We start from the raw sequence: 16023 nt of genomic DNA, 5'->3' as shown, positions 1-16023 counted from the left end.
CATCTCCTGACACGTTAAGGCATTTTCACTATCTCTGAGGCATAGGTCAAATATGCAATGAATTGCACAAGGTTTCAAATGAAACAGGAGGGAGGGGGGCACCAAGAGTTTAATACAAGAAGAAGAAATGAAAAAGAGTGGTGACACAAGACAGTGAGGGTGAAATTGACAAGAAAGGTGCACCAGGCTGAGGCAGAAAATGCAAACTAAAGTATGCAGCATAAAGCAAATTCAGAGTTAATAAAAATTATAAGAAAAATAAGCAAAGCTTATTCAGCCTTATTTGAAAGTACAGTGTTTACAATAGGTTCATGGATCCCTTGATTAACGGTATTGGTCCATGGCATAAAAACGGTTGGGAAGCCCTGGTTCACAGTAAGGCAGATGAGTTGATTGCATGGAAAGCACACGCAAGAATGATTTAACAGCATGGTTGCAAGGGTACCAGGACTGGGTGCTCAATATTCGAGACTATACTTTGTTCCAAAAGAAAAGGTCCAAAGGGAAAGGAGCTAGGGAATCACTATCAAGGAAAGTATCAGAGCCCTGATACAAACATGTACAGGATGGTAACACAGAATCAGTTTGGGTTGAAATCATGGATAACAGAAGATATATGACATTTTTGGCCCCTAAAATGTGATTCTAAATAATGGAGAAATTTCTAGAGCAGAGGTTCCTAACCTGAGGTCCATGGACCCCTTGGTTAATGGTAAGGCTCCCATGGCATAAATAAGGTTGGGAACCCCTGATCTAGAGACTGTTTGAAGGAAAATGCAACTGCCATGGGAGATTTTAATGTATAAATATTGACTGGATGAAACAAATTCACAAGAAATAATTTGGAGTTTGTCAGGGATTGCTTCTTAGAACGGTATGCCATGGAGGAGTATACACCACATGCAGGTAAATAGGATTAGTATCATGGTCAACACAGACATTGAGGGTCTGTTTCTGTGCTGTTCGAACCAAAATCCTATTCAGGAACAGGCTATTTTAGATTTGGTTGCATTTAATGAGAAGATCTCTTAGTTAAAGTTCCCCAAGGAGGGAGTGGCCACAGTGTGAGATGAGGACCAAAACCAATGCATTCAAATTAAATAAGGACAATTATTATCATATGACTGCGAAATTGTCTAAGATGGACTGTGAAAATATGCCAAGAGATCAGTCAGTAAATGAATAGTGGCAGATGTTCAAACAGCTGGTCCATAACACTCAGCGGAAATTTATCAGTTAGACAGAGGGATTCCAATCTGTGGTTAAATGGAGGCCAGTGATGTGAAATTGAGGGTAGGGACCACAAAGTGACAATGGCCAGAGGACTGGGAAGTTTTAAGATCCAGCAGAAAAAGAAAAAGAGGGAGGAAATCAATTTTGAGAGAAAACTTATGTGTGGCATAACAACACTTTCTATTTTTTCTGGTGGATGGTTTGTGTTGACAATCTGTGGCTCAAAAGGCAGTAGAGGCTAAAACCTCACCATATTTTTTTACTAAGATAGGAACCTGAAAAGTTGTAGCCTACAGGGCTATGGATCAAATCCTGGAACATGGAATTAAGTTGGGTAGTTCTTTTATAACTTGAATGAACACATAGACTGAATGGCCTTATCAGAATTTCTTATGATTAAATATTTGGCAGATGACTACTATGATGAATTAAGACAGGTTCCAAATTATTTATTGTGATTCAACTGCTTTTGTCTTTGACTAAGGACCTTTATAGACAATGTCAAATCAAACTCACTGAGTTTCGACAATACTAATACTTCCACCTTAGAAGTATGCAAATAGAATCCAGTTATAGGAATGCTAATTAAACACAATGTTGCCTTCTGAGTGACACACCTCAGAAATGTTTCAGCATTTTAGCAGCTCAGCGACAGATAAGGAATAATCATTCGTGAGTGAACTGAGAATTACCAATGATGCAAAAGATTTTGGGGTTCAGGAAGCCATTCGTCCAAGAATACCAAGCATGTTAATGACAGACTGTAGCAATGATACTGTCATTGAATCTCAAGCAATGTATACAAAATGCTGGAGGAACTCAGCAGGTCAGGCAGCATCTATGGAAATAAATAAACAGTCAACGTCTTGGACCAAGATCCCTTTTTCAGGACTGAAGCAGGACTGAAGAACCCCAGCAACAGTTTATCTCTAAATTGTTACCTATGCCCTCTAAATTGACATAAGGTCAGTACCACCATGGCTCAAAGGTTGGTGTGGGAGAGACGTGTTTCAATTCAGGGGATGCTGACACCAATGCTGGAGAAGGAGGAAGCTGTATCACCAGTGCTGACTTCTGCTGGTGCCCGAGCAAATCAAATAACTAGTGTTGTAGACATTGCTTGACCTGCTGAGTTCCTACAGCATTCTGTCTGTTTCTTTGGATTTCCAGCATCTGCAGACTTTCTCAGCTTAATAAATTTCAAGAGTGGGTTTCCTGTTGGTTGTAGTAGTTCCATGAAACAAATGCCCGTATTTAGTGGAAGCCCACCTCTGTTGTCTAACTGTCAATCTGGACTGTGTGTAGTAGGATTACCACCAGGAAAATGCAGTGATCCCACAACATGATAGGGTCAGTGGAAAATGAGGAAGTTCTCCACTAATCCTGTCACGTAATACTGTCCCATAATGCAAATATTGTACATGAAGTGCACTCCATCATGCTGCTGAGGGCCTGAGAGTTCTTGCAACTACCTCAACTGCTTTTATTTAATTGCTTCAGATTAAGATTTCATCCACACCATTTCACACATGCCTGTTCTCACCCCATCCTCCTGTCATGCTACCAGGGATAGGGTTCCTCCTGTCCTCACCTACCACCCCACCAGCCTCCATGCCCAGCATGTAATTCTTTGCAACTTCCACCATCTCCAATGGGATCCCACCTCTAAGCACACTTTCTGCTTTCCGCAGGGACTGCTCCCCACGTGACTCCCTTGTCCATTCGTCCCTCCCACTATCTTCCTCCTGGCACTTATCCTTGCAAGTGAAACAAGTGCTACACCTGCCTCTACACCTCCTCCTTCACTACCATTCAGGGCCCTAAACAGTCTTTCCAGGTGAGGTGACCCTTCAGCTGGGAGTCTGTTGGGGTCATGTACTCTCTCTGGTGCTCCCAGTGTGGCCTCCTGTATGTTGGTGAGACCCGGCGTAGACTGAAGACCACTTTGCCGAGCACCTACGCTCCGTCCGCCAGAAAAAGCAGATCTCCCAGTCGCCACCCATTTTAATTCCACTTCCCATTCCAATATGTCTATCCATGGCCTCCTCTACTGTTGTGATGAGGCCAAACTTAGGTTGGAGGAACAACACCCTATATTCCGTTTGGGCAGCCTCCAACCTGGTGGCACGAACATTGATTTCTCGAACTTCTGGTAATGCCCCCCACCCCTCTGCTTCACTATTTCCCATCCCCTTTTCCCTCTCTCATCTTATCTTCTTGCGTGCCCATTGCTCTTTCATCCCTCCCCCTTCTGGTATTACCTATTATCTCGCTTCTCTCCTCCCGCTACCTCTTAAATCTATTCCTCAGCTTTTTTTCTCTAGATCTACCGAAGGGTTTTGGTTCGAAACGTCGACTGTACTCTCCTCCATAGATGCTGCCTGGCCGGCTGAGTTCCTCCAGCACCTTGTGTGCGTTTCATCCACATCTGTCGATTTAGCTTCTTTCAAAGACACTAAACCAGGGATTCCCAACCTGGGGCCCACTGGCACCTCAATTAATGATAGGGGCCCATGGCCCAAAAAAAGGTTGGGAACCCCTGATTTAAACCCTATAACGCTTGCTCTTTTACATCACCATCCTTGCCATTATTTTTATAAATACCCTCCAACAAAATCAGCATAAAGACTGCTGAACTATATTTATCTCTACACCAGACATTCCCAACCTTTTTTTTAATGCCTGGGACCACTAGGCAAGGGGTCAGTGGACGGTAGGTTGGGAACCCCTGCTCTGCCTCAATGTACAGGTCACTATTTGGTCCCTAATAGGTCCTACTTGTTTCTTAGTAATTCTTTTGCTCTTTAGATAACAGCTTTGGATTTTCCCTGATTTTACTTGTCAGCAACTTTCTTTGCCCTCTCTTTTCATCCAAACTTTCTTTTTTAGTTTCAACCCTGCACTTTCTATATCCTCCTAGGATTTCTGTAGTGTTAAGTTCTAGTTTTTCAACATAAGCATCATCTTATCATCTGGAGGGCAACAAATGTGACCTTGCCTCTCCTTTCCAAGCAGGCATATTTGCACTGAACACCACCTGAATCTCACTGTATGCCTTCCATTGTTCTGAAAAGATTTAACCAAAAGTAGGGATTTCTGGTCTGTTTTTGGTAAATGTCTTAAATTTTACCCCAAGCTCCCAAGCTCTAGTTCTATCTTACCTTTGACCTTTGAAGTAATTATGGTTAATCTAAATTATGATGACAAAAAAGTGCTCTCCTGACGCCAATGTAATCTCTTTCTATAGAAATTAAGTACAGAATTGGGCTCCCTACAACCCATGTACTTTTTTGGGATAACTACATATGGGTTAAATTGTGTGTGCAATTTAGGAGTTCTATATTCTCTGTAACTTTAACATGGCTGCATCTTTGTAAATACTTGGTTAATTAAAATGCCCCCATGATTACCGGCCTAGTATTTCCTGATCTGTCTGAAATATGCCCACAAACTTGTGCTTCAATTCACCCAGACTATTGAGTCCACTATCCACTCCCTTTTCAGTTCTATACTTTTGTCCTACTTGCATAGACTTATTTTAATGTTGTTTCTGGTACAGTAATGTGCTTTAATTATTGGACTAGCATCTAAAGCAGGGGTTCCCAACCTGGGTCCATAGATCCCTCGGTTAATGGTAGAGGTGGTAGGTTAATGCCTCTATGTACAGGTCCCTAATGGGTCCTACTTGCTTCTTAGTAATTATCTTGCTCTTTAGGTAACAGCTTTGGATTTTCCTCGATCTTACTTGTCAGCAACTCTCCTTGCCCTCTCTTTTCATCCAAACTTTCTTGGGCATAAAAAGGCTGGAAATCCCTAATCTAAAGGCTTATACTTGTGATCTGGAAACAAATTCAAATCGCTGAATAACAACTGGACAATTTAAATTCAAACATCTAAAATTGGTGTCAGGAACAATACCCGTGAATCTACCAGATTGTTCTAAAAACCAAATTATTTCACTAAAATCCTCCAGGGAAGGTTCTGGCCAAATACGACACCAAGGATCCACCAATATGATCTACTCGTAAGTGCTTCTTTCATGCCTCAGCAATTAGGGACAGACAATAAATGCAGGTGTGGCCAAAGGAACCCACACAGTGAGTAAACAGCTTGATGATCTTTCCAACACATCTCTCTTCACAACTGTAATTCACTCGAACCAATGCCGCCATCACCTTCAATTCTTTTAAACTCCTTAATTTGTCTGAAAACCCTCCAAATATAAAAGTTAAGCTGCCAACCGTATTAGCAATATTATCTTAATTCTACATGTCAATCAGTGCCTTCAGCTGAAACTACTGTGGGAGCATCACCACACTTGGTGGTTCAAATGGGCTGAGAAAAGGCAGCTCTAGGTGACGTGGAATGGGCATCACATATATCCTAAGGTTAAGTATAACAGATGCTCATTATAAATGTCAGCAGAAATTACAAGTGTACATGATGCCATCTGGGATGTGCATGGGGGGTGGTGAGGTGGAGAAGAGTGATATCTGGGCACCTGTGACTTTTATTTTCCCCACCCAATTGATCACAACTTGGAGAACATTGCCTGATGTGACAGAAGTAGGCACTCTCACACCATTAAAGAAGCATCTGGACAAATACTCGGATCACCAAGGCACAGGTGCTGGTAAATATGATTAGTGCAAACAGGTACTTAATGGTCAATGTAAGCATGGTTGAACAAAGGATCTTAATCTGTGCTGTACGAACCAATGGCACTATTAAATGTTCAGAACCAATTTTTAAAAATCTTAATGTCAACAACTGACTACAACACAGCTTTCAACATAGGCCATTGATGTGAGTAATCACTGAAATATCTGTCCATGAATCTTGCTACTACTAAGAATTTCAGATGTTTCTGAGATTTTTTTTGTGTGACTGCCATCAGATCTGTACTTGAGCAAATATTTGTTTCCAACGAAATATGACCAAGAATATAAAGCCTTTTCATAAACTCTGCCAACAAATCAACTCTTTCTCTAGCTTGCTGTACCTCTGGGAAGAAAAGAACAAGACATCTAACTATTGCTTGGCCTTAAGCGGATTATTCATGATAAAGCAGGGAAAACCCAAATTATTTTATGCATTTCATCTTTCATCAGCCATAGCCATTTTCTGCAAACATATTTTGCCAAAAAGATGAGATAACCCTATGACCTGATCAGCTAATTTTCCACTTTGAAGCCATTGGCACTCTGAATCTTGAGGGTCCAAGTATTGAACAGAAGTCGTAACTAACTCAGGCGTATGGTAGCAAGAAGGGAGGATGAACTAAAAAAAAAGCATTTCACAGTACCTCACTCAGTACATGTGACAATTATAAAGCCGTTATCAATTACCATCCCCAAGTTCTGCACATATGGATAACAACGTCATAAATACAGCAAACCTCTAATCCTTTTAGTTGCTATAAAGCTATAAATTTGGTACTAGAACAACTAATAATTTCTAGTAATCATACAGTTTTCATGGTTAATACCGGTTATATGTGGGGAAAAATGTGCAAATTTACCTTCAAAATCTTTCTCGTTCTCCGAAAAAGATGTACCTTCTGTTAATTTCCTGCCTCCCATCTTTTACATTTAGTTGACAATACAAAACTGTGAATGAAAGAAAATTTAAATGAGTTCACAGATCAAATCTTTGTATACATGACAGTTAAGCATTCTCAATGAATCAATTTCTAGTTGGAGAACTACAGAAAAAACACAAACACATTCCGGTGCAGGCAATGCACCTGTATTGGGAATTTCAGATCCCAATAAAAAAGTTCACTTGTTCAAGCTTTTTAAGCATGAATGTAGATCTGCTGCACTATCCAGTATGTAAAGGATGGCAAACAAATATGAGGAAGTTACAGAATCATAACAAGCAATACCAAATGTAAGGGAGCGAGCTGTGGAATATCTCTTTACGCATGTCGTTATGTTAGGCCTCCAACTGGCTCTGTCAGTCAGGAAGGCTATCAGACACTTACCACCTCTGGCTGAAACATATTCCTCATCTCCCCTTCTAATTGTATCATGTTCCCAGGGTTTTGATCCCATTCATACGGGCACAAGTCTTTTTCTTTCCATTCAGGCCATCATAATTTCATACATCTCAATTAAGTCCACCCCCAGCCTCCTGTTCCAAAGAAAATAGCCCCCCCCCCCAGTTATTATTTTTCCCCAAGCTGTCATCTTCCGGCCCTGCTAACGAGCTTATAAATCTGTGTGATCACTTTTTTTCCTGTAATATGGCAAGCAGACTAGAAGGTGCTGAGCTCCTTAGCTGTTTTATGCCAGCCAGGTTTTCACACTTATCCTCTTCAGTTACAACCGCTTTCAGAAAATAAGACTACGGAAGTAAACAAAAGTACACAGGAGGAAAGAGTCCCTGGTCTGGTCTAGTAATCAATGAGTCCTTCTGACAGTCTAATGATACCAGAATGAAGTATTACTTTACCCCCAGCCTAGTTATACCTTTTTATGAGCTCATTTTTGCAATGTCTAAGCACATACAACCAGCTGTCAGGAAAGTTGAACAAGTACCCTGCCCGTCATTAAAGAAAGACCCCAGGGAAAAGACCAGTCTAATTGAATGGAACTATTTAACAAGAAGCACAATTTCATTAAGTGACAACGCACGATTTGACAGATATTTACTGCGGCACATGCATCAACACAACCAGTTCACTGAAGTCCTGTGTTAAGACTGCTTGTCAGCTCAGAGACCTTGGAGACTGAACACAGCGCTTGATGCTGTAGTGTCTACTTGAATGCAACATCAGGACAGTAGATTAGGGAAGCAAATTGCAGGCTATTACAATAGCAATACATTCATTTTCCTCATGATGACCTTTCAACAAAGTCTTAATTGATGAATCATCTAATCAAACCCTAACTAGCCCTTTTTAACCATACAGACATCAACTCACCAACATTTCCAGCATCATGAACGGAAGTCCAACTACCTACCATCCTTCTATACTCCTGGCAATCCAGACAGTATCACACACACACACGCACGAAGGCCAGAGGAATTCAGCAGGTTCGCAGCATCTAAGGAACTGAATAGATAGGTGATGTTTTGGGCTGAGACTCCTCTGCAGGGCTGAGAAGGGAGGGGGAAGTTGCCAGAATAAAGTGATGGGGAGGGGGAGGGGAAAGAAACTAACTGGAAAGTGATAGGTGAAGCCAGGTGAATGGGAAAGGGCAATGGCAAGGACTGGAGAAGAAGGAACCTGATAGGAAAGTGGAGGATAGGCCAAAGGGAAGGAGGAGGGGACATAGGGGAAAGTAACAGGCATGTGAGAAGAGGTAAAAGGACATTGGGTAATAGAGGAGGGTGGGAAATTGTTTAGTGGAATGGGAAATTGATATTCATGTCATCAGGCTGGAGGCTACTCAGACAGAATCCAAAGTGGTGCCAAAATGAGGCCCCCTCGGGGTGGAGGAGTAACACCTTATATTCTATCTCAAGCAGATAAACTAAATCATGCAGGAAAGCAAACACGAGGAAATTTGCAAATGCTGGAAATTCAAGCAACACACACAAAATGCTGGTGAACAGGCCAGTCGACATTTCGGGCCGAGACCCTTCGTCAGGACTAACTGAAAGAAGAGATAGTAAGAGATTTGTAAGTGGGAGGGGGAGGGGAAGATCTGAAATGATAGGACAAGGCAGGAGGGGGAGGGATGGAGCTAAGAGCTGGAAAGTTGATTGGCAAAAGGGATACGAGGCTGGAGAAGGGAGAGGATCATGGGACGGGAGGCCTAGGGAAAAAGGGGGAGAGGAGCAACAGAGGAAGATATAGTGAGCGGGACAGAGAGAGAAAAGAGAAAAAGAAAGGGGGAGTAATTAAATGAATGAGTGAATGAATGAATGAGGGATGGGGTAAGAAGGGGAGAAGGGGCATTAACAGAAGTTAGAGAAGTCAATGTTCATGCCATCAGCTTGGAGGCTACTCAGACGGAATATAAGGTGTTGTTCCTCCAACCTGAGTGTGGCTTCATCTTTACAGTAGAGGAGGCCGTGGATACACATATCAGAATGGGAATGGGACGTGGAGTTAAAATGTGTGGCCACTGGGAGATCCTGCTTTCTCTGGCGGACAGAGCGTAGGTGTTCAGCGAAACAGTCTCCCAGTCTGCGTCAGGTCTCGCCAATATATAGAAGGCCATTCACCAGCATTTTGTGTGTGTTCCCTGTTTCATGCAGGAAAGTGGGGTTTCTCATAATCAAATGCAGGAAGACAAAGTCTCCAAAAGCACACGAGATTATGCAAAAACTACAGATCCAGAGCAACACATACCAAGTGCTGGAGGAACAATGGAGAGGGATATACAGTCAACATTTTGAGTAGAGACCCTTCGTCTGGACTAAAAAGGAAGGGGGGAAAAGAATAAAGCCAAAATCCAGAATATTTTATTTCTGATCCTAACAAAAAAACATAAGTTTATCTGCCAAGGAAATAAAATATTTTGATGTCTTCCCCCACCTTCCGTTTCAATCCCAATGAAGGGTCTCAGCTTGAAATGTCGAATACTTATTCCGCTCTATAGATGTTGCCTGATCTGCTGAGTTCCCCCAAACATCTTGTGTGTGTTACTCCAAAGACATTGCTAGGTTGACAAATGAACCTGGGTTTCATAAAATGGACTGGAATGACGTGGAGTAACTGGAATCTCATGGTGAAGAGCTTAGTTCTGTTTGAATTTGAGCAATAGGGGAATGAAAGCTATCAACAGCACTGCCACCAAAACCAACCACTATTAATTTGGATTTCTTGTACATTAAACAAATAATAGTCAACTTTAGATGTAATAATCCTAATATGGAACGGCCACATGATAAAAAATTGCATACTTTGCTACAAAAAGCTTCACCCAAATGAAAAAAGAGCTCCCGTCCCTCCCAAAATTTCCTTCTGATAACTCCAAGAGACCGTAGTCATCAATTTTGTAAACTCCATCCACACAGTTCATTGCCACCATCACTCAGCTTTCAACTGAACCATCATCAATTTAGTCTAAAAAGCCATTTATTACTTATGGATAAGTATAACAATTAGAAGCAAGAATAGATCACTGGATACCAAGGATCTTTCACTATCCGGCAAGATTATGGCTGATCTGACTGCAATCTCAACTGCACTTGCCAATTTACTTATGGTAACTTTTACCCAATTGCTTAAAGAACCTCACTATCTCCACTTTAAAAAATATTCAAATAATCTGTCTCTACTAGTCCTTGAACAGAACTATAAAGACTCACTACCCATGGTGAACAAGTTGCACCTCATCTCAGTCTGTGATGCCTAGATCAAAATGTACCCACAAGAGGACACGTTCTCTTCCTATCCACTCAGAACCTGTAATGTTTCACTTAGCAAGTGAAAGATCAGAATATTGTGCAATTTGTGGTAAGGAAAAGGTTAAAGCAAGCATAGCCTGGGAAGTGGTAGTGAGACAGCACTGTAGACACCTCTGCTTACTACAGACAAGGGAACCTGCTTTACCTGCAGCATTGCGTACTCAAGCCAGACAAGTGAGTCTCTTTACACAATAGATCCCACCCCCGCCAGAGACAGACAAGAGGTCAAACATAACCAGTAATTAAGGCTCTATTGAATTTACTAACTTTAAAATATCATCAGTTGCCTGCATGAAGTTTCGATTGACTTTAACACCTTCATTGTGAATGGTGATCGAAATTACGAGTAAGGAATTCAAACATATATAATTTACAATGATCAATATCCATAACTGATAAGCCAATTCTATATAAAAATGGCAGTTTTCTGTTTAGACTTCAAAACAGTGTGGGTGATGGGGTGATGCTGTTCTTCTTGTGCACATGTAAAATAAAAAGGAATGCTTGAGTTGTTAAAGAGCGCATGCCTTCTGGGCCCAGTTACTTTAGTTATTTTATTTTTAGCGATGACAGTTGCTTGGGGGTTCCACCAAGATGGCTAACCCTTGGCTTCATTATACAAGAGAAAGGAATTTAGCCTCGGTAGCTATTAGACCTAAATCCTATGCTGCTCATATTTGAGCAAGGGACCAGGTCTGCTGCTGGAGCACAAGTTTCCTCCTGTGTGGAGTAGTCACCTACGCCACCTTAGTCACCTACAAAGGAAAGTTGTAGTGTTTAAAAAAAAGGCCAGATTGTTACGGTCTGGGTTGGAGGGCTGCGCGAGGTGCTGCCGCAATCTGGTTCAGAGTTCCACGTAAGACGCCATCATGGTTCAGATTGGAGTCCTACACCAGCTGTTGTCATGGTCCGGCTTGAAGTCCCGCACAAAGCACAGGAAAATTTAGTAAGCGTATTGTTTAAAGACAGGAATGCGTGTGTCTGTGTGTGCGCATGTGCACAGCACCTGAGTGTGTGTGAATGGTAGGGTGAAATGCTCCTATACCAGACCTCTAAAGGACTTCTGTAGTGTGCATTTTGAATCAAAAAGTATTAAGTCTGTTGTAGTGTGTGGAACAGACTAAATGAGTGTCTGCAGGCGTGTTGTTAGAGAAAGGAAAATGTGAGAAGACTATAGGGTGGCCTGTGTTTGTTTAATGTCAATGTAAAATCCAAAAACACTTAGATGAATACCAGAATGCAGAGAAAGTGAGCAAAAATTAAAGGAGGAAAAGACACAGAAAGAACAGGCAAAGGATAATAGTGTCTACCTCAGTGTTTGAAAATAAACACTTAGCGGAGTCTGAGGATGAACGAGATGATGCTGTACTCCTCCCTTCCCCAGGCGCGGTTTCAACAAGGCCAACACCAAGTGATGCCTCTCAAGTATTCAGTGAGTCTAGTGTCAGCCAGTGCCCTGCCAAGGGTGGCAGTTCCTCCCATACATACAACGGGAGGTGGAGGGGCGCATGGGGGTTAGTGAAATGTAGATGCAAGGAAGTCTACAGATGCTGGAAGTTCAAAGCAACACACATAAAATGCTGGTGGAACTCAGCAAGCAGATCAGGCAGCATCCAAGGAAATAGTTAGTCAATGTTTCGGGCTGAGACCCTTCTTCAGGATTTAAATTCACCTTGAACTGATCTAGTAGATTACTTTATTTTACTATCGGCAACAACAGCTACTTTGATAATATAAATGCTTCTATTAATTGTTAATAAAACAATTTTATTTTTGATAGTTGTATTGATGTATATTTAAATTTTGACCAAAATTGTTGACCCTTAGAATGCAACAAAAATGCTCAGTTTATACCAATAAGTGTTATCAATTTGTGTATTTTGACTTTTGATTGTTTTCCAGGAACACAATCCTTTTGCATATCAAAGAATCAGTGACATAACGTGGCCTAGTAATTGGGAACTTCACTGCTAGGTAAATGGAAAAGCTTCTCACTTGACAATTAATCTGCCCTTTCTAAATGTTCCCTTTGGCAGATATCCCATTACAATTTACAGCAAGTCACAACAAACATGACTGTTTGATTCTTTTTTAATATTCCAAAGGAATTTCCACCACAATTATTATCCCCAGTTTCCATGACAATTATTGCTCAGGTTCCCTACTGATGGTTAATTAACTGACAAGTTGACAATCAGTCATGTCCTTGTGGACTACTGCTTAACAACCCCAGTCTGACTGACTGGCCACTACTCACTTTCAATCTCCAGGTCAACTATTCATCAATCATCAGGCGTAATACTATATTGTCTTTGGGATTTTACTACTCAATCCCAGGTCAAACATTTCTTTTTGGGAACATTTCTTAAGTCCTCATTGAGTGCTTCAGTTCTGTTTCGTACCCAAAATATATGCTACAAGGTTAGTTGGTTCCTGTAATCCAATCTCGGGTGTAGGCAAGCACCAAAAGTGTAAAAGAGGAGTGGAAGAGGTACGAAAAATAAGGAGAGGGAGGCGGGCGGGATGGATTGAATTATGCTGTTGAGAGCTGGGATGTATCTGATGTGTAGAATGACCCCTTTCTAATACAGTAAACAACAGTGCAATATTGGCAAAACTAAGGTTAAACTGGATTGGCTGAAGGTGTATGCACTGGGAGGATTCAAAGTAGGGCACTATGGAAGCGGAGCGGTTAGCGCAACGTTATTACATCTTAAGGTGTTCCAGATTTCGGTGTTCAATTCTGGCACCATCTGCAAGGAGTTTGTACATTCTCCCCATGACTGCATTGGTTTCCCACAGTGCGCTGGCTTCCCCCCACAGTCCATAGTACTGTTTACTAGAATAACTGGTCATTGTAAATTGTCCCATGATTAGGCTAGGGTTAAATGGATGGGTTGCTGGGCAATGTGGCTCACTGGGCCAGAAGGGCCTATTCAAAGGATTCAAGGATTCAAAGTACATATAAATTATACAACCTTGAGATCCGTCTGCTTACAGGAAACCACAAAGCAAGAAACCCGAAAGAACCCAATTTAAAAAAAGACAAACACCCAATGTGCAGAGAAAGAGTGTTTAAAAAAAACCACAAATCATGCAAACTATAAAAGCAAGCAACAGCAAATCCGAACCAAACTGAGTTCAAAGATCCGAATCCCAGGGCGGCCGGAGTAGGCCCATAGCCTCAGTCTAAGTTCATCACACAGCAGGGCTATATCTCTAAAGAAATAAGAACCACAGCAGTAATTATCTCTGAATTGTTACCTGTGTCACCTCTAAACTGACATAAGGTCACTAACACCATGGCTGAAAGGTTGGTGTGGGAGAGATGGGTTTCACTCCATGGGATGCTGACACCAATGCTGATGAGGAGGGGGCTGTACCACCAGCACTGGCTTCTGTCCGTTCCTGAGCAAATCAAATAACTAGCATTGAAATCAGATACTAAATCAAACAGGAAACACAAGATTCTGCAAAAACTGGACATGCAGAACAACGCACTTAGGGAGCTCAAGGTAAAGGAATCATTAGAAAATATTGGGATAGAATTCACCCTGCTGTTTGAGATGGAGAAGCTAAAAGCAGGTATTGCAGTATTACAGTGGAGTTAAGGGAATTACAGAGGCATAAGAGAGGAACTGGCAACTTTGATTGGAAGAGTTCAGGCATGACAGTAGAACAGCTATGGCTGGAATTTTTTAGGGCAATTTGGAGGGCACAGGATAAATGCATCCCAAAGATGTAGTAGTATTCATTGATGCAACCATGGCTGGACAAGGGAAGTCAAAGACAGCATAAAAGCAAAGGAGAGGGCATTTAAAATAGTAAAAATTAATGGACAGTTAGAGGATTGGGAAGTTTTCAAAAAAATCAAAAGGACCGTAAAGGTGAACTATCGTGGAAAGCTAGCCAATAAAATAAGAAAACCAAAAGCTTGTTTCAGATGTACAAAGAGTAAAATAACAGCAAGAGTGGATATCGGACAGCTGGAAAATGATTCAAAGATTCAAAATACACTTCTATCAAAGTACGTATGCAGTATACAACCCTGAGATTCATCTTCCCACAGACAGCAACGAAACAAAGAACCACAATTTAAAAAAGATCAAACACCCAATGCGCTAAAAACAAATAAATCATGCAGATAGCAAAAAACAAGCAAATAAAAAGAATATTAAACATCAAACCGTAGAGTCCTTGAAACAGTCTAGGAATGTTCGGTTTAATTTAGTATTGTCATTCGCAGACCACAGGCTGCAGAGCCAGTCTGCACCAATCAAAATGGTAATAAAAGGTAAGCAGAAACACACATAACATGAACTGCAGAGTCCTCTAAAAACAAGAGAGTCCAATCCACAAACTGTGCCAATCAAAACTTGCCCAAACCCAAGAATCCTGTGCCTTTTTCTGGCAGGAGCAAGTGAGAAGGAGAGGTAACAGGTCAATTGCAGGCAGGTGGTGCTGAACACCTGCCTGCCTTCTGCTCTTAACCTTGATGATTTCATCTTGCTTGATGCCTTAATCGGCAAGTTAGTTGTCAATTGGTGCTGAACGTGGGTTCACGCTCTGCGATTAGGCTGCACAATCCGTTCTCAACCATGCTGAGTTCCCTCGGAGACAAAAGCACCAGGTCACTCAGTTGGCTCAAAAACACATTATCAAAATGTAAAAACGTAAACATGAGGAATTTTGCAGATGCTGAAAATTCAAGCAACACACATCAAAGTTGCTGGTGAACACAGCAGGTCAGGCAGCATCTCTAGGAAGAGGTACAGTCGACGTTTCGGGCCGAGACCCTTTGTCAGGACTAACTGAAAGAAGAGCTAGTAAGAGATTTGAAAGTGGGAGGGGGAGGGATGGAGCCAAAAGCTGGACAGGTGATTGGCAAAAGGGGATATGAGAGGATCATGGGACAGGAGGCCCAGGGAGAAGGAAAAGGGGGAGAAGGGGGGAACCCAGAGGATGGGCAAGGGGTATAGTGAGAGGGACAGAGGGAGAAAAAGGAGAGAGAGAGAAAGAATGTGTGTATATAAATAAATAACGGATGGAGTACGAGGGGGAGGTGGGGCATAGGTGGAAGTTAGAGAAGTCAATGTTCATGCCATCAGGTTGGAGGCTACCCAGACAGAATATAAGGTGTTGTTCCTCCACCCTGAGTGTGGCTTAATATTTATATACACACATTCTTTCTCTCTCTCTCTCACTCTCTCCCTTTTCTCCCTCTGTCCCTCTGACTATACCCCTTGCCCATCCTCTGGGTTCCCCCCCTCCCCCTTTTCCTTCTCCCTGGGCCTCCTGTCCCATGATCCTCTCATATCCCCTTTGCCAATCATCTGTCCAGCTCTTGGCTCCATCCCTCCCCCTCCTGTCTTCTCCTATCATTTTGGATCTCCCCCTCCCCCTCTCAAATCTCTTACTAGCCCT

At 41.9% G+C, this 16023-nt stretch overlaps 1 protein-coding gene across 2 annotated transcripts in view; it reads right to left on the bottom strand.

Annotated features, from left to right (window-relative positions):
• The window catches only part of scaf11 (SR-related CTD-associated factor 11), a 90091-nt gene that overhangs the window by 61531 nt on the left and 12537 nt on the right, over positions 1-16023 (bottom strand). For both annotated transcript variants that reach the window (XM_072267429.1, XM_072267428.1), the window contains one exon: positions 6755-6842. In XM_072267429.1, coding sequence (XP_072123530.1) covers positions 6755-6815 — 61 coding nt within the window. In that variant the 5' untranslated portion in view covers positions 6816-6842. The remainder of the gene's footprint in view (positions 1-6754; positions 6843-16023) is intronic.

The sequence above is a fragment of the Mobula birostris genome, chromosome 9, assembly GCF_030028105.1.
Source record: "Mobula birostris isolate sMobBir1 chromosome 9, sMobBir1.hap1, whole genome shotgun sequence".
In the NCBI taxonomy this organism is placed as follows: Eukaryota; Metazoa; Chordata; class Chondrichthyes; order Myliobatiformes; family Myliobatidae; genus Mobula; species Mobula birostris.
Note: the sequence above shows the minus strand (reverse complement) of the source record. Positions and strands in the feature narration are given on the sequence as shown.